The following is a 27393-nucleotide window of genomic DNA, read 5'->3' as shown; positions in this document are numbered from 1 at the left end:
ATTATTGTACCTAAAATATTAATTTATTTGCTTAATTCAGCTTTTTCTATGTTTTTCCCCCCAAATTAATTATTTTGCAAGAGATTTGGGGGGGGGGGAACACGATATAACTGAAAGCAAATTGATTTGTGGAAAAAGGCTTTCCAAATCAATGCTACAGGTATTATTCAATGCTACAATGAAAAATGTGTTTGGATTAGACAGGGAGCTGCAACAGAACTGGCCAGCTACTGGTAGATGGCGAGAAGTGCATTGTGTGATGTATCCAAAATGGGACAGAAAGAGTTCCTTTGAGGTGGTTCTTTTTATATCTTACATTCAGTTGTCAAAAGGTCTGATACTGTTATGCTTCGTATGTTTTCTATCACAAATAGAAGGTTATCTGTCGTGTTGTTGATTTCCTTAATTGTCACGAGGGGCCAGGAGCCCAAATCATTGTAGTTTAGATGTTGTTTAGGTAGTCCTTGAATCAAGGACCACAGTTAGGACCGGAATCTCAGTCTTTGAATGAAGCAGTCATAAGCAAGACATCATATGATAGCTTCACTTGATGACTGCACACCCAGCACTCCTCATTGCAGTCATTAACTGATTTGTGGTTTGTTAAGTAGCAGAGTCCTAGGTAAGGAACATGGCTTGTTTAGGGGAGGGCGCTCCTAGGAGGCATACAAGTGTCTGTCTGCTCAGGAGCTGCAAATCCTTTCTGCCAAAATCCAAGAAGGACTTGTAGCCCCTGAGCTGAAAGGCACTCGCGTGCAGCCAGTATCAGGCCTGCCACAATTCCCTCCCGCCCCTGCCAATCGCCCAGGCCAGGGGTCGGCAACCTGAAAAAGTGAAAGAGCCACTTTGACCCGTTTACCTCAGAAAAAAAAAACCTGGGAGCCGCAAAATGCGTGCGTGCGTACGTGTGCGTGCGCGCACAGGCGCAGAACAGGGAACTTGATTGAAGAGGCTGGATCAGCTTCATTTTCTTCCCTCCGAGGCCAGAACCCCCCCCCAACGCCCCTCCCCACCTTGATCCAGAACACCGAATTGGTCCCTTCCAGCAAGTTGCCAAGCCTCCCCTCCCTCCTCCTTCCCTGGCAGCTACTGTATTTAAATTTGCTTTTTCTTGGGTGGCTACAGAGCTTCCTTCGTTTTCTTTCCTTCCTATCCCTCTTCTCTCCCCCTTCCCCCCGCCTTCCCTTCAATGCCCTTGCGCTGCGGTGTATTCTCCTCCCCCATACATGTTAATTTTTTTAAGTATGGGCAGCTCTGCCGTCCTGGCTTCTCCCCTTGGAGAAGACTGCTCTCCCCCCACCCCGCGCTCTCCCTCTCTGGGACTTTCTTCTTTCTGCCTTTTGGCACGAAGGTTCCCAGGGAGCGGAGGAGGCGGCTGACGGGGAGAAAGAGCTGCTGCGGCAAATCTTCCAAGGCGGCAGCAGACAGCTGCTCGGGCTCGCATATCAGCCTGCTGCGGGAGGCCAGAGTTCTGCCTCCGGAGGAAGGCAAAGGGACACAGCTGCCCGTTCGCCACCCCAGCTGGGATTGCTGCTCGGCCCGGCAAGACATGTGGCCGGCTCGGCTTCCCAGGGAGCGATGCCCCCGCCAGCCGCCGCCCCAGCCATGACTGCCGCCCGGCCCGGCCTAGGGAGACACGTAGCCAGCTCGGCTGCCCAGGGACGGCACAGGGAGCAATGCCCCCGCCGGCCACCCCCCTGCCAGGACTGCCAGCTGGACCAGCTCGGGGAGACGTGTGGCCGGCTCGGCTGCCCAGGGAGCAATGCTGGCGCCGACCACCACCCCAGCCTGGACTGCTGTCCAGGGGGAAGCAAGAGGAAGAAGGGGAGGAGGAGGGCTAGAAAGCTGCCGCCGCTGGGACTGTCCACTGCCCAGCCTCGCCCTCCGCCCATCCGATGTAGCCGCGGGGGCTGGTGCTGCGCGGGCCGCTGGCCCTGGCCACGATGCTGCGGCTGCTCTGCCAGACCGGCCCCTGCCAGCCCCTTCGCTGGGCCGGCTGCTTCCTCCCGGGCACCCCTCTTGCCCTGGCACCCGCCCGAGAGGCAGCAGGAGGAAGAAGGGGGGGAGGAGGGTTGAGGAAGCCGCTGCCCCAGCTGGCACTCCATACTGCCCGACCTCGCCCTCCGCCCATCCGATGTAGCTGCGGCGGGCTGCAGCGGGGGCTGGTGCCGGGCGGGCCGCTGGCCCTGGCCACGATGCTGCGGCTGCTCTGCCAGACCGGCCCCTGCCAGCCCCTTCGCTGGGCCGGCTGCTTCCTCCCGGGCACCCCTCTTGCCCCGGCACCCGCCCGAGAGGCAGCAGGAGGAAGAAGGGGAGGAGGGTTGAGGAAGCTGCTGCCGCTGCCCCAGCTGGCACTCCATACTGCCCGGCCTCGCCCTCCACCCATCCGATGTAGCTGCGGCGGGCTGCAGCGGGGGCTGGTGCCGCGCGGGCCGCTGGCCCTGGCCACTATGCTGCGGCTGCTCTGCCAGACCGGCCCCTGCCAGCCTCTTTGCCGGCCCGGCTGCTTCCTCCCGGGCACCCCTCTTGCCCTGGCACCCGCCCAAGAGCCAGCAGGAGGAAGAAGGGGAGGAGGAGGGTTGAGGAAGCTGCTGCCGCCGCCCCAGCTGGGACTCCACACTGCCCGGCCTCGCCCTCCGCCCATCCGATGTAGCTGCAGTGGGCCGCGGTGGGGGCCGGTGCCGCGGGGGCCGCTGGCCCTGGCCACAATGCTGCAGCTGCTCTGCCTGACCAGCCCCTCCGCCGGCCCGGATGGCACCCACCGGTACCCTCTTGCCCTGCCGCCCGCCCGAGCCGCCCGTGGGGCAGCAGGAGGAAGAAGGGGAGGAGGAGGGCAAGGAAGCAGGCCCCAGGAGGAGGCTCTCCTCTCCTACCATTGCTGCATCTCCCTCTTCCTTCACGGCAGCTGGGACTCCGGGCGCGCCTTCCCGGCTGGCGGGGCCAACGGTCCCGCTGGCTGGGGATTGCAGGGGCTGCTCTCCCTTGGGCTGCGGTTTGTGGGAGGGCTGGCCCGCTCTCAGCGGGGATCCTGGGGCTTCCCCGTGCGGCTCCACGGCCACGTCCGCCTCGGACGGGGCCAGCCCAGGAAAGGGAATTTCTGGCGCGCTTCTCCCAGGGGGCGGGGCACCCGGGCGTTCCGGAGCCGCAGGTGATGGCTCAAAGAGACGCATGTGGCTCCGGAGCCGCGGATTGCCGACCCGTGGCCCAGGCGATCCATACTCCTTACCTGGAACTCTATTCACTTAACAATCCCCCTGAGGCACCTTTCCTTACCTCAGTGCCTCTTTGCTCTGGAGCTGAAAATCCTCTCTAACAACATCCAAGCTTGCAGTCTTCCCTGACCACTTCCCCGTTGACTTCTGGAGGGAAATTGACAGAAAAGATTGCAAATGGTGATCACATGGCAACCCATCATAAATGTGAACAGCTTGCTAAGTACCCAGATCACAATCACCTGACCATGGGTGTGCATGCAACATTTTGCATGGTCAGAAGTGCTTTTACTGGCCATAAAGTGCCATTTCTGAGGCCACCAAATCCCGTTTCACCTTGCTGTGTTTATGAGTGTCCAGTAAGCTCAACTAAAAATGTTAGAAAAGCAAATTTGATTCCTTGGTGAAATTGTAGGCGTCAGGTAGAATGGGTTTGGAAAGAACCAGGATATGAGGATAAGTTGTATTAATCACCTTAATTACAGGCCATAGGATGCATCTTACCAGACTAATTTTAAGGAGACATTTTTATGGAAGCCTCTTGACCTGTGTTACACAGAAATTCTTTCCCTAGGCATAGAAACTATACACCTGAGTGTTGTTGCTTGCTGAGTTTGACCCTTGAATTGCAGATCTGAGACAAAGTCATTGCTGCAGACCCTCCACAAAGAAAGCTGAGGCTTCAGATGCTGCCAACACGACTTCAGTCAGCCAGTCCAGTGTCTTGTCAGCTGTTTTCTCTCTGTTGTACTAATATTGCAACAGCTTTTAAATTCTTTCTTCTATAGATTTGCAGATTCCTTTTTTTCTCTGTAAAGGATGCTTTATTCAACTGTCTGAAATATATACGTAAGGAATGCCGTATGGGGACATGTGAATTTCAATAGAATAGCAAGTCATTATCAAAATAATGGATGCAACGTGAAAAGCATAAATCAGGTGCCTAAAATGTAGATTAATATGTTGGTTTTTCAATATGTGGTAAAATCAAGACCTCTGAAATAATCACAAAAGCAGGAGAGCATCTCAAAAGCCTTACAAACCCAAATATCTGCCAGTGCAGGATAGTCTGTACCATAAACTCCTTGGAACCCACCTCAGTAGACTGTTGTTTCATTGTCAGACCTTTAATTCTTACAGGGCATTGATTCTACAAACCCGAACCCTTTTATTTAAAATCTGTTCTCTGCACCAGGGTTAATTAACGCATAGGAGACATGCTGGCTGTTCCCAGCCCTGTCCTCTTTTGTTGCCAAATTTTAGTGACATACTATATTTCTCTTAATATAATTGCTCTGCTTTGACATTGCTTTATTTCACCCTGGTCCTTGTATGGTCACTGTGCTGGTACTGCAAGACAGTTGACAGTTTGGCTCTGTTTAGGGTCATCTCCCACCTCCCCCCCCCCCAATAAAAGTTCATTGCAGCTGGCCAAAATGTGCACTGTGTGATGTATGAAATAAATAAATTAGTGGGTTAATGAGATGGCACAAAAGAATTATATGTCAGTGAGAAATAAGAAGAAGCTAAGAGGAAAAGGAAAACAAGGCATGTGATCATTTTGTAGTCCAACACCACCAATTTTGGGCATGTGATTTCTCCACTGAATACATTCCTTGATCCAAGTGTGCCAGCTCCTGTTTCTGCCTAACAGAAAAGACATTTAGTCTGTTGTCTGAGAGAGCACTTTCTTTGCTCCTAGATGATGAACGCAGAGCTTTAGCTGATGACCATGTTTGAGAAACAGGGCTTAGAGTTTGGCTTATATTTTAATACAGACTGTAAAACAAAGCTTCGAATTGAGATAGGGTCTTTTTATTAGACAAAGATGGTGAAGATGTTGAGTATTCCTTCTCCCCTACCAGTATTAAAACGCCATAGTCAATTTATGAATAAGATGGAAAAACCAATATTAAAACACCATACTCAATTTATGAATAAGATAGAAAAAGATTCCATACAACTTAATATGTTTACATCACACAGTCATGAATGATGTGAGGGTAGGCAATGTGGAAGAACATCTGAGTTGGTGTAGTCCAATCAACATTGTCTATCTTCACATCATCCATGACCATGTGATATGAACATATCAAATTGTAAGTACTTATGGAATAGAACGTAATTTTATCTTACTTTCCCCAAAAATATTTATATTGTAGCGTGTTCCACATCTCTATTAAATTCATCAGTAAATTCTTTGGGTTTTATTGGGTTAGAGGCACGTTTGGAGTTTGTATAATGTGATTGGGCTTTAAAGTTCACGATTGTTGCCAGAAGATTTGAGTTTGGAGTCTTCAGTTCCAGCAAGCATTAAAGTTTCACTAGAAAATGTAGTTAATAGGTCATCCAAGCTACTTCCTTCTTTTATCATTGCTAAGTGCCAAATTGCCTCCAAATTAAAAATTGCCTCCTCGACATTTCAACCCTTACATCAGGGGTCTTCAAACTTTTATGATTTGTGGACTTCAACTCCCAGAATTCCTCAGCCAGAGTGCCTAGCTGAGGAATTCTGGGAGTTGAAGTCCACAAGTCATAAAAGGGCCAAGTTTGAAGACCCTTGCCTTATATCACAGGTGTCAAACTTGCAACGTCATGTGACGTGTCGCGACACGTCACACCTTTTTTCCCATTGGGGTGGGCGCGGTTTTAGTGTGATGCATCCGAGCCGTGGCCGGCAGTTTGACACCCCTGCCTTACATTAATGTCATTGCTGTGTTGAGACTAGTAATGGATTATTTTGAAGTTAAATTAAATCCATCATATATTTCTGTATAGAGTCGGTCATCCTTCTTTGTAAAGCTCATTGAGAGTATTGCTATTTTTGAAATGGCTTGAGCAAAAATAAGGAAGATGGTGCAAGTAATCTTCATCATACAACCATTGGTTTAATGACAATAGCATTGACAAAAAGTGTCTTAGGGTCATGTGATTGTCATTTGCAACCTTCCCAGCTGGCTTCTGACAAGCAAAGTCAATGGGGGAAGTCAGATTTGCTTAACAACTGCCTTGCTGAGCCACAGAAATGTTGGCTGCAGTTGGGGTTGTAAATCAAGAACTACCTGTATATTGTGTTTTTAGATACAAAATTAGATACATATCTTGGCACCTCTCTTTAAATCCACGTTCCATTCAAAGATAATACGGAAGCTCCCTTATGGCCAGTGAAAACTCAGACTTTTTTTATAGCATTTCCTTTGCAGTTGCCAAAATGAATTCTGTAGCGTAATTTTTCTCTAAACTCATGCTACTTCAGGTCAGGTTACATTCCCCAGTATAAAGCTGTTTCTTCTTTCTATTGAAACGCTGTTCCTCCTATAACATTTTAATTTGTTCGTATTTATTTATTTATAGGGCTCATAGGCTTCTCCAATTAGCTGATCCAGAGCAATATGCAATTTCCCAATGCATAATTTGGATTAAAAACAACGATACAAATGAAATTAAAAGCAGCACTGTATAATGTAATCAATTATAAAACAGACTCCTGATCAGACCTCAAAAACCAACTCATATTCCAGAGGGATAGTCATTACAACCCCCCGTGGTTGTTATGACAACCTCTACCAATTTTTCTACCAGTTTTCTGAAGACCAGGAGGAAAGAGACCAATCACCTGTCGAAGAAATGTTATTCCTAACAGTTGGAAACAATGTGCTTCCTTGGCACCTGAAAATGGTAATCTTGAATTTAGGGGGCACTTAGAGGATCTGCCCTAGTAGTCTTTTTGAGAGGGAGGTAGATATTACTGGGAACAGGCAGTCCTATGGATGCCCAAGCTCTGAAGCAGGGTGGACTTTCAAGGTGACAACCAGCACCTTGAAATGTACCCAGAAGCCAATTGGCAACCAGGCCATCTCTCCAAGTATAGGTGTTACATGGGGGTCCGGAAGTGTACCCATAACTGCTTGAATTGTTGCATTCTGGGCCAATTGTTAGGGCAGCTGTAAGGGTAGCCCCACGTAGAGCATATTACAGAAGTCCAATTAAAGGATGGCAAAAGTGAATGTCAGGAGATGTTTCCAGGAGAAGTTGCTATTTATTGGTTAAATTTATTGGCCACCCATCTTACAATAAGGTAACTTTGGGCGTCTTATAGTTACATCTAAGCTAAAAGATAAAAAGTTAAAATCAAACATTAAAACCAAAGACACATGGGGAGGGCAGAGGTGGAGTGGGGGAGAGGTGGGATCTGTTATTACTTAGTCAGCCACCTCCATTGCGCAGTTCCCCTACTGGGACCCCAAACCGACTGGCAAAGCCACATCTTTAGGCCCTTATGAAAAGATAGGAGGGTTGGGGTCAACCTCACACCCAGGGTGCAAGATGTTCCAGAGGGCAGGAGCAACAGCAGAGAAGACCCTCCTGCTGGACCCCACCGGCCGGAATAAATGGGCTGATGGGACCCGCAGCATGCCTCCTCTGCCGGTATGAGTGGTATGGGCCAGTCCTGTACAATTGCCACAATAAAATGGAGCCTCTTGGTCACAATGGCACCTGAACCTTAAGCAGCAGCTATGAGTCCAGGAGGACCCCCATAGTGCAAATCACCTGCCTCAGGGAGTACAATCCCATTCAGAGTTAACAGCAGAATCTCCTTGGAGTTGGTGGTCTTTCCAAGGCAAAGTCACTTTTATCAGGCTGGTATGGAGTCTCGACTAGTTCTTCCCCAGCCAGACTGGGAGAACCTCCAGGCACCCGAACAGCACTTTAATAGCGCTTATTTGATGATTTTGAAACCAGTCCATGTTGTTCCAGTTCCTTCCCCAACTGCCTCAAGATGACCTTATATGTGTCTGGAGGTACTTTTTGATGAGATCTGTATTGGCATCCACTTGAAATTCTTGAAGTCAACAGTCGTGCTACAGTATCTTTAGTTAACCAAATACCTTTTTAATTCAGAAAAAAAATTGCCCCAAGCATTTCAGATGCATTTAATTTGGCCTGCTTTTCCATTGAAAAAGATTATGGTGATCCAAGTTGTAATTTCAGGCTATATCATGGACTTAATTAAAAGCTTACACCTAAAAATCTGAATTGTCTGCAAATTCTCAGCTGCAGGTTTTTTTTTTCAAACTATACTTGCTATTAAATATTTTCTTTAAAAGATTCTACTGTGATTCCCCAAAAATAAGACCTACCCCAAAAATAAGCCCTAGTTTTGGGGCGAGGCACACGCCTAAAAATCAAGCTAGGGTGGGGGTGGAGCTTACCATTGCAGCCAGGCCTCCCATGGATTAACACCTGCTTTGCTGGCCCACTTCTTCTGCGGCCGAAGGAGCAGCTTCATTCTGCAGCTGAAAATGGAGCTCCGGCCTGCATTTCGCATTCAGAGGCCATTCCAGAAGGCTTCTGCAGCCAAGAACCGAGCTATGGATTGAATCTGTAGCTCGGTTTTCGGCCTTCCGGAAAAGCCTGTGACTGCCAAATGCAGGCCCAAGCTCCATTCTCAGCTGCAGAATGAAGCTGCTCTTTCAGCCATAGAAAAGAAGTAGACCGGCAGGGCAAGGCGAGTGGAAAAGACACCCCCCCACTTCTCAGAAATAAGACCTGGTGCCTCTTTTGGAGGCAAATAAAAAAATAAGACCAGGTGTTATTTTCGGGCAAACACGGTATCAGAAAGTGTTATTTTATAAGCCTTATTTTCAACAATTGAAGTCTGCTTCCTGTAGACTGATCTAGCTCAAATACAGGCAAATGAATCAGCATCAAATGGGAAAAGTTAAGTTTAAAGGAAATGCTTATGAGAACTGGTCATGTTTGTTATTGGTTCCCTGTGTACAGCAGAGATTGCTAATAGGAATTCTGTCAGACCTGCCACAGCTTAAACCTCTAGATAGAAATGATCCTTGGTTCCATTTGTTGAGAAATTTATAGTTTTATTAGAGTTGTGTATTGCAGTATTGCATAGCCAGAACTGAGAATCAGGCACCAAAATTCCTAAGTTCTACTTTTCCCTCCCGTAACTATCTCTCATTGCCTATCCCAGTGTAACCCAATCAGATTCATGGAAGATGTTTTCATAATGGTCAGTCCAGCGCACTTGAGGCAGCATATGGAGGAGATACAGCACTATCGTTTCCCCAAGTATTCCCCCCTTCATTCTCCCTCACCACATAGTAGCGAAACACAAGCCATCATAAAGTGGCAACTGACAAATTCATTTGAAAAGGAGATAAATGTTTGTGTGGGGCTTAAAACATTTTCTCACCACATTTAGAGTAAATGTCTATCTTGTTTATGAGGGGGATGTCCAAACTCCCCTTCTTACACCTTTGTTTTCCCTTGAATTTCCCTTAAAGGGCCCACATAGACAGTAAAGTTTGATTGTTTTAATGACTTAAAAGTTGGACTTCAGATGATACTTCTCATGGTAACTGGTGTGGATTCAATACGAAGCACAAGGGATGTGGTCCTGCTAGCAGTCACAAATAGATAGGGACATGATGAAACTGATTGGCTTTTGAACAAAAGAATACACTGAAGTTTTGTTTAAATCTTCTTTCTAGGCTGCCCCAAAATTGTTCATCTTTGCCTAGCTTGATATAAAAGCAACACATTTCAGTAGAATTTCTCATTTGAGTTTTGTGATAGGGAAATACCTGTTTTTCTATAATAGAACTTGATAACCAGCTGACTAGAAGTGCTATAGTGTTACAGAAGTGGAATAATTTAGTACAGGTAGTCCTTGACTTACAACCACAATTGAGTCCAAAATTGCTGTTGCTTAACATTTGTTAAGTGAGTTTTGCCCTAGTTTATGACTTTTCTTGCCACATTTGTAAGTGAATCACTGCAGTTGTTAAATTAGTAACACTGTTGTTAAGTCAATCTGGCTTCCCCGTTGACTTTGCTTGTCAGAAGGTTGCAAAAGGTAATCACATGATTCAACTATCATAAATATGAACCAGTTGTCAAGGATACGAATGTAAGTCACGTGACCATGGGGGTGCTGCAATGATCATAAGCGTAAAAAATAGTCATAACTCACTTTTTTCTATGCCTTTGTAACTTCAAATGGTCACCAAAAAAACTGTTGTAAGTTGAGGACTACGTGTAAATTCTTGTTAGCAACTACTTTTCTCTGATGCAGACAGCTACTACTCTAGAAACATTTCCTCAAGTAAAACATTCCTCTGCTCTAAGACATCACAATGTTTGCTTGCTCTGTTATATACCTTCATATCTTTGTTTGAGTACCTATGTATAAAATAGGCACCTTGTATTTAATCGGTAGCCTGGTAGCCATAAATTGCAAATTTCTACCTAAGCAAGATGGGTTAATAGAAGGAAAAAATGGAAATGCTACAAAATGGACATTGGGCTATTGCAAGAAGGACAAAATTGGTTTTAAAAGAGGTAATTAAATAAATAGATTACCTTTCACTCCCATTAAGCTATTTTTTATAAAAAAAACAGGCTACTGATTCCTTGCATTTTTGGAATAAACCCTTTTATACAATAGTCTTGTGGCATTTTAAAGAATAACACATTTATTCATTAAGTCAAATTATATACTGTCTAATATAACTTACAAACTTACTCTTGTGTTATTAGACTTCATGAACTGCAGTCCAATTTCTCACATGTTGGACTTTGAAAATGGAAATCAAGCTTTTTCAAGATTGTGGAATGAACATGTTATTTCATGTTTGTAATTGTAGAAGTTTAATGTTGACCTTTGTCATGTCCTATATAATCTTAAATGGAAAGTACAGTTCAATGTGTTCTGATGTTGCACTTTCTTTTCTTTCCTTGTTTCTTTCTACAATGATCTAGGTCTGGACTATTTTGCGTTCCACCAGCTTCCTTACCAAAGACAGAGGATCCTCTTAGCAAAAGTTGCACTAATGGGAAAACTGAAGACAGACCATCCATAGAGCTGGAGGCTGACCAGTGGTGTTCAGAAGGAAAACCCACCAAGGCCAATGGAGAGGAGCAAGTCCCGCCCCTCTTGCCTCCTCCACCAACGGGCAGTGTTCCTCCTTATCCTCCCTATTTTGAAGGAGCTCCCTTCCCCCCTCCATTATGGTTACGGCACACATATAATCAGTGGGTACCTCAGCCACCTCCAAGAACTATAAAAAGGACAAAGAGGCGCTTGTCCCGGAACAGAGACCCTGGGAGGCTCATCATGAGCACAATTAGGCTGAGACCGAGGCAAGTGCTTTGTGAGAAATGCAAGAACACTCTGAATCCAGAGGAAGGTATCAAAGCCCATCAAAATGCAAAAACCCAGAGGAAACTAAGCATCCAAGATAAGGAACAGAAAAGACACAGTGAATCTGAATATGTAGAAAAAAAGAGCAAAAGAGAAAGGCGAGAGGAGGAAAAGTTTTCCGGGGAACAGCTGCAAAGGACTCCAGTTATAAAAATATCTTACAGCACCCCTCAGGGAAAAGGTGAAGTTGTGAAAATTCCCTCCCGCATCCATGGTTCCGGGAAGCCATTTTGCCCTCAGCGACTTCTCCAGAATGGTGGGGAGGACCAAGAAGAGGCCCAAGACTCAGAACAAGATCAGGAAAGCAAATGTTTTATGGACAAGCAGTCCAGTGGGCACCATGCTTCCATTCCAAAGCTAAAGTTAACTAGGCCTGTGCATTCCAGTGCAGATGTGCCCCCTCCCAAAATCCGTCTGAAGCCCCATCGGCTCAGTGAGGGGGATAATGTTTCCATTTACAAAGCCGAACTTATCGATGAGATGAATGTTCTTCCCAGCAGTGGAGAGTCTCCTGCGGCGACGGCAGCTGCTTTTTACAGTGAGTCTGCAGAACGGAGTCTAGCTGAAATGTCTTCAGGGAGTTCCTGTGAAGATGATGACTTCAAAAGGTTTCCTCAAGGCAAAGATGGACACGATAACTTGGCTTTTCTCATGAATTATCGCAAACGGAAAGCAGACTCTTCTAGCTTGTCAGTGTGCAGCAATGACAGCCTTGATGAATCTAAATCTTCCAGCTCAGAAGTACCATCGCCAGAAATATGTGACTTTTTACCTGGGGATGACGCCTCTGTCTCTTCATCTTCTAAAGATGACCGTAAAATTGTGCCCCCACTGACTGTTAGACTACACACCCAAAGTGTCTCCAAATGTGTGACTGACGATGGTAGGACTGTTTCAGTCGGAGACGTTGTCTGGGGCAAAATCCATGGCTTCCCTTGGTGGCCCGCCCGTGTTCTTGACATAAATCTTAGCCAAAAGGAAAATGGAGACCCTTCCTGGCAGGAAGCAAAGGTTTCATGGTTTGGTTCTCCAACAACGTCTTTCTTGTCACTATCAAAACTATCCCCTTTTTCTGAATATTTCAAACTACGATTTAACCGTAAGAAGAAAGGGATGTATCGGAAAGCTATTACGGAAGCTGCGAAGGCAGTGGAACACTTGACTCCAGAAATAAGAGACCTCTTAACACAATTTGAAACATAATTTTGTCTTCAAAAACAAGTAAGTTATGGAGGTGCATAACCCCCTTTGTAGTATAGCAATTGGTTTAAAGTTACATGTGTTGGTTTGCTTTTGAAGGTTCAAGAGGATACTCCTATTTCGGGGGGGGGGGAGAGAACACACTAGAGATATGCTATTTAATACTTTCTCAAACACACCAGTGTAACTACTGAAAATCATAAGGATTATTCCTAATTGCTAACAAACCATCCAGAAGCTTCTGTATTTGAAATACAGCCACATTGATGTAATCCTTCATTTAAAAAAAAATTGAACAGATATTTATTGAGTGTCTTTCTGGTTTAAATGACTTATCAAAGCTATATTTTGTCTTTTTTTCTTCATCTTGTTTTTTTTATCAAAGTGAACAAAACATCAATTTGAAAGAAATTTGAACATATGTTCTGGCATGTTCTTATGGTAATTGCTTTGTATTGATTCTATGTTATGTGACAGGCAATATATTTTAGGGAATTCCTTTATTCCTTAGGCCTTGAGTTTGGATGACCATAGAAATAAAAGTTTCCTTTTAAAGAATAAAAAAATGGGGGCCTGATTTTTTTTGAAGCAGATTCTATGTCTTCCAAATTCTGTTCAGGCTTTTTCCTGTGCTACATAATTTTGGCATGCTTATAAACCTTTGCCATAGAAAAGTGTGCACATTAACTTGAGCCATTAAAAAGGGGGTAAAGGGTAATCTATGTCTGACAAAGAAAAGGATGAGAGAAGTCTCTTTCAATGATCTAGTTTTCATAGTTTATTCAACATTAAGAGAATTTAGTATTTTACAATTGTCTAGATTTCAATTCTGGAAATCAGCCTTTAGGTTATTCTTGAGACTGTGATGCTTGGATTCTTGAATGTAATGATGAGCTTGCTAAGACAATCACAATTTACATCTCTAGCCAATTAGAAGTCAGTAATTAAGACTCTGGGGAGAAGATTTGAAACTGGAAGAAAGAGAAATGCTTCTGGCATGGCTAGTGATGTATGGGTCTTTTTCCTGAGAAGAACCTGGGACTTTCAAGACAATCTGATACAATCTAATTAGCATGTTCACAGCCTACTTCCACATTATGTTAAAGCGGTAGCTGAATACAGATTCAAGGTGTTGGATTTCATCCATTTTTTAAATTACTGTCATTCTCCTCCCCCTTCATTTTTTGTTTTTATTTTTAACAGTTGTCATTTTTTCCTGAACTAGAATCCTGAAGAACTCAAGCTCTGCACAGTGTTTTCTAGTCTCGAGTTAACCATATTTGTTCTAATGTGAATTAGCAACACAATTAATTTAGGTCTGCATTTTAATTACTAAGACCAAAGGTTAAATTCCTGGTTTAAACATTTAATATTGATTAGGAAACAAGCTAAACCTTTGAGTATTGAACTCAAACAGAACCAAGGAAAGATTAGCAATATTAGCAATATTTTCTTCAGGAGAAGAAAATTATTTTTTGCGTGTGTTTTTTGTTCACATAGTAACTTCTTCAGCAGTCTCCTATTATGAATATAACCACTTCCAGAAGGAAAAAAAAGTTAGCTGTTTTGTTACACTGAAAGAGTTAATTCTGTAAAAAATAAATTTTGCTTCCAGGGGTACAAGTGATGGTCTAAGTTGAGACAAGGAATTTGAAGGAGCATCTCCGCTGCATGATTGTAATGATGCATGTGAAGTAACTCTTAAGAATAATTCCTTGTACACCAAGGGTCTTTTCCTGTTAGCAAAGGCTGGCTCTTTGGTCACTTGGCTTAGAGTAGAGCATGGCTGGCTCAGAATTCTGGGATTTGAAGTCCACAAATCATAAAAGGACCATAGTTCCATCACCCCTGGAGGAACCTGCAGATGGCATTATAATGCTCAGCATGTAAGCATTAAGATGATTCCTCTTCAAACTCTTAAAGAGATCTAGAACTAGAAATCCGTGGGAATCAGGTAGTTTATTCAAAACTGATCATGTGATAAACTGAGAAGAAATACTTTGGTAGGAAGCAAAAGGTAATTGCAGCTCTCTGACCCATAGATTTGTAATTTGTAACAACCAGTAGCATTTTGAAATAATTCAAAATGTAAATTATAACTACCAGATACTAATAAGAATGCAGGGCTCTTTGGGAAGAAATGACAATTAGTGCTTTAGCCCAGGGCAGTGGTGGCGAACCTATGGTACGCGTGCCAGAGGCGGCACTCAGAGCTCTCTCTGTTGGCACGCACGCCACCCCCGCCAGCAGCAGGTCCATCAGGCCACCACTGCCACCTGGAGCAGGAGCCCCACCCAGCACAAAGGAAGTGAAGCAGCCGACTAGCAAGCTTGAGTAGAAGTGGTAGAGCAGAGGTCACCAACCATTGTCGATTGGTGGACTGGAAGAAAAAGGAGGGGGAAGCATTTTACATGCGTGCATGCGCGCACGGGGCCGCTGCAAATGGGGCAGAGCTAGTGCCTGCATGATACTCACTAGCCCTGCCCTGTTCTTGCATGGTGCAGCGCCTTGTATCTGCACCCCGCGGTGTGGCGGTGACCGTTTTTGCACTTTGCAGCACAGTGGCCCATTTTTGCACCCCCGGTTTTTGCGTGCCAGAGGCGGCACTCAGAGGCACCTCCCTGCCCCCCCCCCAGTGCACCACAATGCTGATGCGGCCCTGGCACTTTGTGATACATAAGTGGGTTTTGGGTTGTAGTTTGGGCACTCGGTCTCTAAAAGGTTCGCCACCACTGGCCCAGGGGTCTCCAACTCTTGGGCCGTGGGCCAGTACCGGGCCACGGCCTGTTTGAAACTGGGCCATGGGAGAGATGGGCAAGCGCGCACATGTGAAGCTCCACTTGCGTGAGCAGTGGACAAGTGCACAAAGCTCCACTTGCACGAGCAGAGGGCACTTGTGCTCATGCACGAAGATTCACTTGCATCAGTGAAAGGCGCTTGCGCTCCGTGGAAGCTCCACTCAAGTGAATGGAGCTTCGCACATGAACATCCTCTGTTTGCACAAGTGGAGGTTTGCATACGAGCACAAGCGCCCTCTGCTTGCGCAAATGGAGCTTCACGCATGAGCCCAAACACCTTCCACTAGCACATGAAGCTCCATTCATGTGAGTGGAGGTTGTGTGCACCTGCCACTCACACAAATGGAGCTGTTTGTGTGCATGTCTACCTGCCACTCACACGCCCGGCCCCTGCGCCGGGCTAGGCTGCCAAGCTGGAAAAGTTGGGAAGCGCTGCTTTAGCCAATGGTGGAATGAACTAAGTTTACACAGGCTTTGAGAAAAACAGGCAGTAATCTGAACAGAATTGTTTTAAGAAATGCAAGTTCTTCATTTCATTTTAACCTTGTAAGGTTTTTTCCCCTTAACGCTATGAAGCAAGATCAGTATGACTGCAAGGAAGAAAACAATTTCTGAGAATCATGTCCTACTTTGCAATATTAAGTATCTCTTAAGGCTGCAGTCGTATTTTTGCCTAAGTTAAAGAGCTGAAATGAGCTGGTCGTTACTGTAGTTTTCTTAACAACAATACAGAAATGCCTTTCTTTGGGATATATATTTATTTATTTTCCAGTTTAGCTTATAGCCCTGAAATTTCCTGGTGTTCCCCACCCAAGTGTTAACCAGGTACAGTTCGGTTAGTCTTTTTGAGATCAGCTAAATTGGCTAAGCAATTTGTATCATCAGATAATTTATGAAGTCAAAGGATATTCTACTTCGATGTGGAGTTCAGAATTTTATAGTTGGTTTTCTTCGCATTTGCAAAGCACCATTAAATATATTTAGTTTTGCTGTTAAAGTATAAAATGAGGACAGGTGAAATTGCAATTGTTAAGAACTAGCATTAGGCAGCTATTGTTAAAGGACCAGAGGCATCTGGGTTATTTATGTGGAAGGGTATAAATAGTAATGCTGAAGTTCATGTAAGGTTGAGAAGTGAGAGGCAAGGGATATTGAAAGATACCCTGTAATTTATCCCTTGACTTCATAAATTATCTGAGGATAATGTAATTTATGGAATTTTAAAATATCTGTACAGGGGTCCCAACACGCTACCTGCATGGAAGCACAGCTATTGATTGATACCCTGAAGAGCCAGCATGGTATAGTGGTTAAGGTGTTGACTAGGATTAGAGAGACTCTTGAAGTCCAGAGTCTTAAAAGTTCCCTAGATGACTTTAGACTAATCATTCTCAGCCTAACCTACTGAAAGAATTGTTGTGGGTAATAATTGAAAGAATATATATTACTTTTTGGCTACGGGAGGAAAAGTAGGGCCTAAACAAAATAAATATATGTATGCAAACATTTTGAGTTTTACTTTTTATTTTTAACACTCAAGAAGTATCCTAATTTGAAGGCCTTTGCCCTTGAAGGAATCAAAATCAGAACTCTTCCAGAAAAGTCAAAATGATTTTGCACATTTCTAAAGATAATTCTGTTAGGGGAGGATCCTAGCCACTTTAGAATCACTGGGTTAAAGTTTAATACTTCCTTGGCTCCAAATTAGCAGAAGAATGGGGAGACTGAGACTGTGCAAAATACTGGTTAAGTGTATTTTGCAAAATAAGTTAATCTGAGCAATGTCTTTCCTTCCTTCAAATATTAAAGCAGCCACATCCCTTGAAGCTTCACATGGCTGCTTTGATTAGCTGGTGGTCACGACAGAAGTGCTTGTACCTGCTTGCACAGATTGGAGGAAATGGCATATGCATTAAACTTTGGATCTAGCAGTCTAAAAAGTGTTCACCTGCAGTATAAGACCCAGCAATATTCCTGGGGCTTATAGTAAATTTGTAAACAAAGAACATTGTACCAAAGACACATGGATGTGAGGGCATCTGACTGCAACCTCTGTCACCCCATTGATTGCCAGGGTTGATTCAGCTTCCTTCCTCACAGCTCCATGTGCATCTCTTCCAATGCTGCATACTTGGTGGAAGAAGGCGACCATCCCAGACAGGAGTGTACCAATCTTCAGTCAAGGATATACAATAGCTGCACTCCCCTGCTAGAATCTCCAAAAGACACATGGTAGAAGTCATAGGATCCACATTGCTGACTGGAAATTGAGGTCCACACATCTTAAAGTTGCCAAGATTGCAAATCAATTAAAGTTGCACCAAAACCAGCAACAGAAATTCGGATTTTGTGACTTTTATAGTGCATCTTTTACTCAGTGTTCTTTGTTACATATGTACTATAAGCCCCAGAATTTTTTCTGTGTCTTAGATTGCACGTGAACATTTTTTAGACTTCTGGATCTGTAATGTATACGTATGAAAGAGAAGAATTTCCTAAAATCCAAAGTTTATCAATATAGATTCAAATGGTCTTAGTGAAGACTCCCCTGGCGCATGCACTTAAAATTGAGGAATAAAATATTATGAACACAAGCTATCCAGGAAATTTGTTTTCAGCACAGTAGAACAAGTAGCATTTGAAAACCAGCCTTGTTTCCCCCGCCCCATTTTTTTTGTTAATATAGTAGTTTCAACCAAAGTTGAAGGAAAGTTCTTTCGATTGTTCTTATTGTGAGTGACAAACTCTTGCGATTTACTGATAGATCCACCCTCTTCCTGATCCTGCTTTAGGCTCTTGTTTAGTACCATAACTATTTGTTTTCAAGTTGAAATGAGCCATGAAAGTTACATATTCTCTTTGAAAATGGTTTTCTTTTTAGCAGTGATGTTATGTATATCTTTGTGTTCCAAGATTCATGTCATAGCAGACAGACCTGGTGTTAGTAATGAAATTGCTCATGGTCCAAACTGTGAAGTTAGCTTTTTAATGTCACTGGGTTCTAATGTTTGGCCACTTCTATCTCAGCAAATTTACAAAACATATATTTGTCTTAGGCAGTGGCCTGACTGTTCAAGACTTTTTGATACTTGAAAATAGTGAAAGTTAAGGGCATGAGAAGAGGGTTGCTTTTCTTTGTAGTCAGAAACCTGGTTAAGCTATGAAACTGAAGTCTTTCTATTCTAGTTTTGAATGTGCTCACCACTAAAAGTTTGATAATTGAGTAAACTGTAAGCTTTACGCAGAGCATAGCTGGTTTAGACACCACCTGGATTGTGTGCATATTTTGGTGCAGTGGTTAAGTGGCTGGCCTCAGGCATGAAAAACCAGCTGGATGACTTGGGCCAGTCACTCTCTCTCAGCCCAACCCACCTCACAAGGTGGTTGTAGGAAAAATAGGAAGTAGGAGTATTAGATTTGTTTAATGCCTTTAGTTGACCAAAATATATTTTTTTAAAAAGGACAAAATTATATTTATATAATATTTCCTAAAATTATTTCTTAGTATTTGTAATACATGATTTATCATTATTATCATTATTAATTATAACTAGTGCTTATTGGCATACTGGGTACCTATCAAAAAAGTTTGGACAGCTGTTAGAAATTCTATATTTTGACAAAATTTCCATCAGTCATTTGCAAAAGGCCACACTACTTGGCTTGGCACATATACTACACCGATTCATTACAATGTTCTGGCTTCTTGGAAAGAACTCAATGTGGATGGAGGCCAATACCAGCTAAAGAACTGGCAGCTGTAAATAATGATAATGAACATCTGCCCATCTACCTGCGGTAGGCAGATGTTCTTCAACAATATCAAATATTTGCCTCTCTCAGGTCCTTGGGAAGGACTCAATAGGTGGATAAAAATGCCAAATCCAGTCTTAACATCTTGCTGACAATGCAACCAATGTAATAATAGAAAGAGAATTGCAGATGAAATGGCAAAGATTTTTCATAGCCTCAGATCTTCAAGGTTTTTCCTTAACATCCTTTTGTCTGTTGTAAATGTGACATGCTTTGCATTTGTCAGTCATTCCTTAGAATCCGTTTCATAAAGCAAAGCAAACTTTAAGATCTCTGGGTTTCTGTTTTATGCCCAGTCATAACCTCCTTATTTTCTGCTTTTTTGCAGAAAAAACAAAGTGATGGGTAGAACCCTCTTTTCCACAGAGAATGGCCAAAACCAGAATATATTTGTGACACTTTTTGTTTTGCATAGCTTTTGACCTTGTCCAGTCCCAATTTAAGCTTGCACATTCATACATTTTTAGTATAAAACATCTTAACTGAATATGTTTGGCCTGGAAGCATTTGATTGTATACAACTCACACTTTTTCCCTTTTCATTTTTTAAGAATGGGAACATTTTGAAATATAGCTATAGGTGAAGGTTAACTAAGAAAATATATCCTGTGGGATCAGTGCACTGATAATGTTACCCACCTGGGTAATGAAACATCTACAAGAAAACCAACAAGTTCAGAGAGCACCAAGGACCCCTAGTTCAACCCTACCCTATCAAAAACATGTCTCTTTTTGTAACCCTTAATGAAAAGGAGGACATTTGTGCTGTTATAAAATTAAATCGTTACTAAAACAATAGGGAAGACTGACATTTTCTATTTCCCAACATTTACTATATTTTAGCATTTCAAATATAATTCAAGCATTCCAAATACAAAGAGCTCTGTCTTTTCCCACATTAGGCAGGGTTCTCAAGATGAGAGGAAAGCTCTCCAGTTCAAAACATGAAGGCACGAACAAAGGTGAAACCAAGACTGAAAGTTCCCCTCCCCAAAAGGTTACAAAGCAAAAGTTGAACTCCCTACCCCTTAGTGTGCCATAAATCACAATCCCCAGTTAATACTCCAGCCCGCCAAACAGTTAGGCTGCTTGACCTTGGTTCCCACAAGAAAGTTATTGCTTTGACTAAACTATAAGAATGCATCTCCCATTGCTGTGGCAACCGAAAAACGAAGAAACATGGCTGTATTCTGAGCGTTTAAAGGCTTGACAACTGGCTGGGAAGGTTCTATTCTCTTTGGCAGCTAAAGCAGAAATGACCATAGATCATGGAGCTCTGTGGCCACGTGGGAGAGACCTGCAAGTTGCCAGTTTTCCTCCACCATCTTCCTCCATGCAAACCAGGAAATCTGGAAGTTAGGAGGCAGCCTTGTAATTTTCACTAAAGTGGCTTTGATCTGGCTTCAGCTTGGCATCCAGAGAGAATCTGCCTCCTAGGACAAGACTATGTTGGTAGCTGCTGCACCTTTATTCCACTATCTCCTGCATGCTCAAGAGGTTTTTTGGGGGTTTTTTTTTGCCAAAGATGCCTACGTTTGGAATGTTTCATATGATTAAAATGGCAGTTTTTTAAAAAGAGATTTTTTTTAAAGTGCATAAACAGTTTCTCATTTCCTTTTCAAATTATTTTCTTTCCCCTCTTTCTCTCAGTTCTCTGATTCATGGGAGGCTTGTATTTTAACAAAGAAAAGGAGGAAATGTGAGTTGTTATTTCAGCAGAAGTATCAAAAGCACAAAAAAAGCCATCTTCGTAAAAACTGCTAACAAATAATGCTTGGATAAAGTTTTGTTATGAAAAAAATGAGAATTTCAGTTTAACTGTGCTTGTTATTTCCTTATAAGATCATCTAAGTTTGTTTGTTCCTTGTTTCTTTGGGGCAGAAAAAATGAAAATGGTTTATTATTTTCTTAATGATTAACGCTGAATAATACTTGAGGATCTTGTGTAAAATATTTGTGTACTTTCCAGTTAAGAAAGTCTTATTGCTGTTCATGAAGAAAAGAAATGGAAATCCATATTAACTCAATAGTTTTGGAAGTTCAGAAACCCATTCTTTTATAAATCTTCTGTTGGCTTACCGTAATTAAAGTAGTCCTTGACTTACAACTAGTGACTGTTCAAAGTTACAACGGCACTGGAAAAAAAATGACGTATGTCAGAGAATTACACAGCATGTGTCCAAATGAAGTCAGAGACGCTGATACGAACTTGTGGTTTTATATAAACATATTTTACATCTATGTATACAGCAAAGAAGATAGTCAGGCAAAACAGGAACATCATGAGGTAAATCACAGGGCACACAGAAGAAAAAAAGGCGGAATAACAGCTTCTTATTACATGATGCAAATCCAAGGAAACAATCAACTAAAAGTCTAAGTTTCATAGGGCTTATAATCAGATGAATCAATATGGATTAATCTTATTTGGGTGTAATATGAAAAATATAGTGGATTTCCCTAATAGAAATGCTTGCATTTGTGCAAGTGCCCAGTCTCTATTTTTTTTGCTAATCTGCTGTTCTACTCACATTTTCTGTTGCTTACAAAATAATGATTGTTTAAAGTTGGAAGTTCTCCTGAACCAGTTGGATTAATGGACCGGAGGGCTAGAGCAGGAAAAGAAGGTGGGATTGGTGAATCTTGTCCATGCTTAAAAAATGAAATTGCTGCTAGTGCAAAGAATCTGTTTGATAATCAGATGTGGATAATTCCTCTAAAGAACAGCATCTGGCACTTGATATTTAGCTGAAGCTTCAAGATGAGACTTCATATGTAAGCATTAATTTCTATGTGCTATTTTAGGAAGGAAACTGAACTGTTGTTACCACAATAATAAACTTCAATTTTACAGCATTTGTATCGGTAGTCATCAACTTACAAAAATTTGTTTAGTGACCATTCAACATTATAATGGCACTGAAAAAAGTGACTTATGATTATTTTTCACACGTGATCAAAATTTGGATGTTTGGCAACTAACTCATATTTATGGCCGTTGCAGTGTCTGGGGTCATGTGATCATCTTTTGCAAAGTCAATGGAGAAGCCAGATTACTTAACAAACGTATTACTAACTTAACAGCTGCAGTGATTCACTTAGCAACTGTGGTGAGAAAGGATGTAAAATGGGGCAAAACTCATTTAACAGGTCTCACTTAGTAACAGAAATTTTATGCTCAATTATGGTCATAAGTTGAGGATTGCCTGTACTTCAAATACATTTCCACTTTAATTTTTTTACTTAGATATAGGTGTAGCAAAGGATTCGGTAAAATCTATCAAGGAGAAGTCAATGATATGAAAAAATTCTAATTGCTGCCTTGATCAAGATGGGTGGTTCTTTTCCCCTCATTCCCTAGCAGATGGTACTTTAACTCTAGTTATCTAGGATGAACCAGGTTATTTAATGAAACTGTAGCTGTGCCTCTCCGGTTTTCTGTGACCAAATTAGACTGTGAGGTTTGGAGCTATATTTAGATAGGTGGTTGTGTGATCACTTTTTGTACTCCAGGACTATTTGATGCAATTCTCTGTAACCTCTCCCTCTTTTCACTTTCTTCAAGGTAACAGAAGACAAGAGCACAGCTGTCCTAGAGTTTCACAAAGTCTGTAAACATCCTGACACGCTTCCCTCGGAGAATCGTGAGGTTTCATTGCACAAGGTGGCAGGATAAGTTTCCAGACTGGCCTTGCTCATCATCTGTGAAAGAGAGCTGGCACCTGGATTGCTTAGCAAGTCTTCCAGAGGCTGGTCTGACCAAATGTCATACGGCTACTTAACACAAGAGAAGCAACTTGACCAGTAGTATCTCGAAGAATTTGGGGTAGAATGAAATACTACACCTTGGAATGTATTTATTACCTATAAAATGTTAGCTACTCTTTATAATTTCCCCCTTCTTCCTCTCCTCCTCCTCCCCCTCCTCCTCCTCCTCCCCCTCCGTTAGATAAATGTTGCTGCTGCTTTTCCGTAACAAGATTTATCATGTACTCTTGTTTAATTTTAACAATGGAAAACTGTTGACTCCAATTATGCACATTCTTGAGAAGGGATATGCAATAGAAAGAATCAGTGTAGTCTTAAAGTAAAATGGACTCACTTGTGTCTATTAAAATCTGAAAACTGTTGAACTCAACTTCCTTGGATGACTTTTATTATGAAAAATATGCTTGAACTCTTATTTGCCTATTTTAGGATTATACAATCTGCCCGTTGCCTTCAGACATTCCATGAGTATCGAATTAGGCATCATATTTTTCAGGCACAGTCATAGCAAGGAGACAAATGTACTGTGCGGTTGCCTTTTAAAATAATAATAATAATTGTGCCAAGGTTTCTTAGTGCAAACCTGGGCAGCATTTTAGGCTGGGAGAGCATTGAAAGGGTTGAACATATACTGTAAGTCCTCTAAAAATAACGCTTGCCGTGAAAGACTTTCCCATTTACAAAATGGCAACAACGCTTGGCATGGCTAGCCACAAAGCACCGTATTATAAGAAAGCAATCTACTCTCTACTACTCCAAGAATTCTTTCCAAGAATTCATTATAGTCTAATCTTTGCAGTCATTGCTGAAAATAAATGCAGTGTTTAAATGCAAGAGATCAGTTCCCAATTTTAAAAAAATCTGATGGGACCAAGTACTTAGAAGACATCAGGAAAGGGAACTGGGGGCTCACTGGTACTCATGGGCACCACTTACCTAACCAGAAGCTAGGGTATTTTGACTTCCTGAAGTGTACAAATTCAAGGCTTGGATGGTTCCCTTGGACAACAGATTTTGTTAACCTAGTGCAGGGGTAGGCAACCTTGACTCTTTTATGACTCGTGGACTTCAACTCCCAGCTGGCTCAGGAATTCAACTCCCAGCTGGCTCAGGAATTCTGGGAGTTGAAGTCCATGAGTCATAAAAGAGCCAAGGTTGCCTACTCCTGACGTAGTGGAAGCCTTTTTGTTGTTATGGTTGAGTTCAGCCATATCCTCTTCTAAAGTGCCGGTTGCCATCATGCACCCTGTGCTTCCTTACAACTCCCAGAATTTCCAGCAATTGATGAGAGCACCAGACATCCAGCCATGGAATTATCTAATCTTTTGCTTCTACAGGGACATCTATCCCATTCTTACCTTTTCAAAGGTCTGCTTTTTCAGACTAGGAAAAAGAACTGTCAGCCAGCCTTCTGAGTTTCTCCTGTTTGGAAAAAACCAGGATCACTGTTGGAATTCTTGAAAACATCCAGCAGGCAGCCATATCTGGATACAGATAATTATTTTGGTGATTGAAAGATCTAATCATCTCAGAATTGCTTGTTGTTAGAATAGATAATCCATATTGGATGGGCATTTTAGACGTCCACAGTTCTACACAATTGAGAAATAATTCTCATTGAATTGTAGGGAATTGCTAGTATATACAAACAGGAATATAGAAACATCTGTATATTAATTTACACAAGTGGGAATATATTGGTAAAATGCTTGCTATGCAGTGCTATGTTAAACAAATGACTGCTGATTTTTAGTTTTTATTGCATGCTATAATTTTATAACATCTTACTTTGGGGAAACTTAGTCAATGAGAAGGTTGAAAATTGCTATATAAAAACCCCATTTATAAGAAAAAATTCTTATAAGAAAACCCACATTTTACTTATTATTTATTTTCTAGATTAAGGTAAGGATATGTGGTTCCAAATTACAAAATTGTTGATTTTTTTTTTTAAATTAAGCCAGGGTAGGATGTAAAACATTTAGAATTCAGACCAGTTTGAATTTAAAGGACTTAAAAATTTGAAACATGCTGCCTCAAGTATTTAAAGCAACTGTTTTGAGCTTGAAACAAACATGTTTTGATCATTTGGAAATCTATCAAATTAAGAGCATGAATGCATATTTTGAAATGTTTTCTACATCCTTACCCAAAGCTTGTTTTATTTGGGCAGGAAGTGTAAGAGAACTGAAGTAATAAACATGAAGTAGAAGAAAAACTAAGAATCGGCACTGAGAATAGGAGCAGGCAAACTATAGCCCTCCAAATGAAACTTTCATCATGTGTTACCATTTTCATGCTGTCCAGAACACTTGATCATAGTTTAGCAATTTCTAAAGGGTTATTGTATGAAAAACAGTGTAATTATTCCCAGAAGATTTTGTGCCATCCCATTCTGAGAATAATTTCATCTAAACAGCTGAGATACCTTGAACTCATTCCTGTTCTAGGAGACTTGAGTCCAAAAATGCATAAACAGCTCAACTCAACCTCTTCCATGAGAAAATGGAACGGTCCACATTGCTTTGCACTTTACTATTAAAAAGTTATGATAATACCTAGCATTTAAAAAACATAGAAACACCTGCTGTGTTCCTTTCTTGACAGAGTAATGATAAACTGCCCCTTGTGAACCAGGTCTGCATTTAACATGGAAAACAGTCAATCAGCAATTCTGTATGTCTCAAAGGAGGGTTAAATGTAAAAATAACATCGATTAATCCTCTGTGGTTTTGCAGACATTGTTTATAGGAGGAAAATGGATTTGTGCTAAATTGTACAGAAACATTGCCTTTGGTCAAATTAAGGTTGGCTGATTAGTGATGCATATTATTTGGAGCTATTATTAAATAGTGTAGTCAAGCTATTGTTGGTTTCAATGAGATTGTTCATATTATTGTTAATTTGTGCCATCTCCTGATTCAGATCCAAAAATGCTGCTCATTACAATCTTTTAAAGTTTTGAAGAATTGAAACTTAGGACTTGTCTCTGGGGACATTATCTGCTTTATAGAAGTTTGCCTGTCTTTCAGTTCTATCTGTAGAGAACAGGGGTCTTCAAACTTGGGCCCTTTTATGACTTGTGGACTTCAACTCCCATAATTCCTCAGCCAGGCATGCTGGCTGAGGAATTATGGGAGTTGAAGTCCACAAGTCATAAAAGGGCCAAGTTTGAAGACTCCTGGTAGAGAACATGGCATTCTGTCCCACCAATGCAAATGGTAATGACTTTCGGCTGGACTTTCTCAGAAGTAATGCTAAGGCAGTGTGAGACCTTCTATATCTAACCCTGAAAATAACGTTTTTCTATCAGTCCTTTAATTACAACTGTCTTTTGCTAGTATGCTTTTATCATTTTTTGTTTGGATTGGTTTGGCTGAGAGCCAAACTGGATTAGGAGAAGGGAAGTCCAGGTACTACTCTTGCCTTAGGCATGGCAGCCAGCTGCGTGATTTGGGGCCAGTAAGTCTCTCTCAGCACTGGGAAGAAAACCATGGCAAGTGACTTCTGAAAATATTTCCAAGACAACTGCAGGGACATGTTCCTGTAGTTGCTAGGAGTCAAGGCTGATTTGAAGCCACCAAGAAGAAGGGGAAAAAATGATTTAACTGCTCCTGATTTCTGATCTATAGATTGCTTTTTGTATTTTAAAAAAGTGTGGAAATTTCTCTGAGAGCCTTCAAGCAGAAGGCAATATATAAAAATAAAATGTTTAGAACAAAGCACAAAGTGGAGACAAGCGATAACTTGCTCAGATAATGGATGATGATTAAAAAAGAGAATGCTGCATTGCAGGGTGCTCATGCCACTTGTCTCTTATAATCAGGTTTGGCAGACATTTTGCATTGTTTCCCAAACCTGTTAGACTAGCAGTGAAAGTGTGATAAAATCAATGTATAATACACCTTGGGAAGCAATCTATAATACACTTGGGAAGCAATTGCAGTCACTTTCTGATGTATGTAAAACTGGATTGTATCATGTCTTGGTTGCTGGAAGTTTATTTGACCCCATCAGAATTCTTACTTTAGCAGGATCATCATAGCTGGAATTGTACAAAGATTGCTGGAATGACGAAAAGCATCCCTCTGGTTACAGTCCAAGTTAGCAATAATCAAAACCGGCCTTCAGCCTTCTTCTGCTTTCAGAAGCTACAATGAGACCAATGATTCTGCTTTGGAGATTGAGTCTAGTACAGTAGAACTCACTGACTCTACTCATAATTGCAAGTTCTGGCATTAATGAAACACCAGCCTGCTATTTCTTATACTGTTGCATTTTCAAAGAATGCTCAAAGGATCATATGGTTTTGCTGGAAAGATAGCATATCAGCTAGCAATATGGAACTAAGCATGTTAATTAGCCTGCAACAATGGGCAGG

The 27393-nt window shown here is 42.1% G+C and overlaps 1 protein-coding gene across 1 annotated transcript in view; it reads left to right on the top strand.

The window, feature by feature from the left end:
- Positions 1–23173, top strand: part of PWWP2B (PWWP domain containing 2B) — a 35869-nt gene extending 12696 nt beyond the window's left edge. The window contains exons 2-3 of the mRNA XM_015813967.1: positions 10992–12654; positions 22810–23173. Coding sequence (XP_015669453.1) covers positions 10992–12636 — 1645 coding nt within the window. The 3' untranslated portion in view covers positions 12637–12654; positions 22810–23173. The remainder of the gene's footprint in view (positions 1–10991; positions 12655–22809) is intronic.
- Positions 23174–27393: the final 4220 nt, after the last annotated feature.

Source organism: Protobothrops mucrosquamatus, unplaced genomic scaffold (assembly GCF_001527695.2).
Source record: "Protobothrops mucrosquamatus isolate PMUCROS unplaced genomic scaffold, P.Mucros_1.0 scaffold209, whole genome shotgun sequence".
Lineage (NCBI taxonomy): Eukaryota > Metazoa > Chordata > Lepidosauria > Squamata > Viperidae > Protobothrops > Protobothrops mucrosquamatus.
Note: the sequence above shows the minus strand (reverse complement) of the source record. Positions and strands in the feature narration are given on the sequence as shown.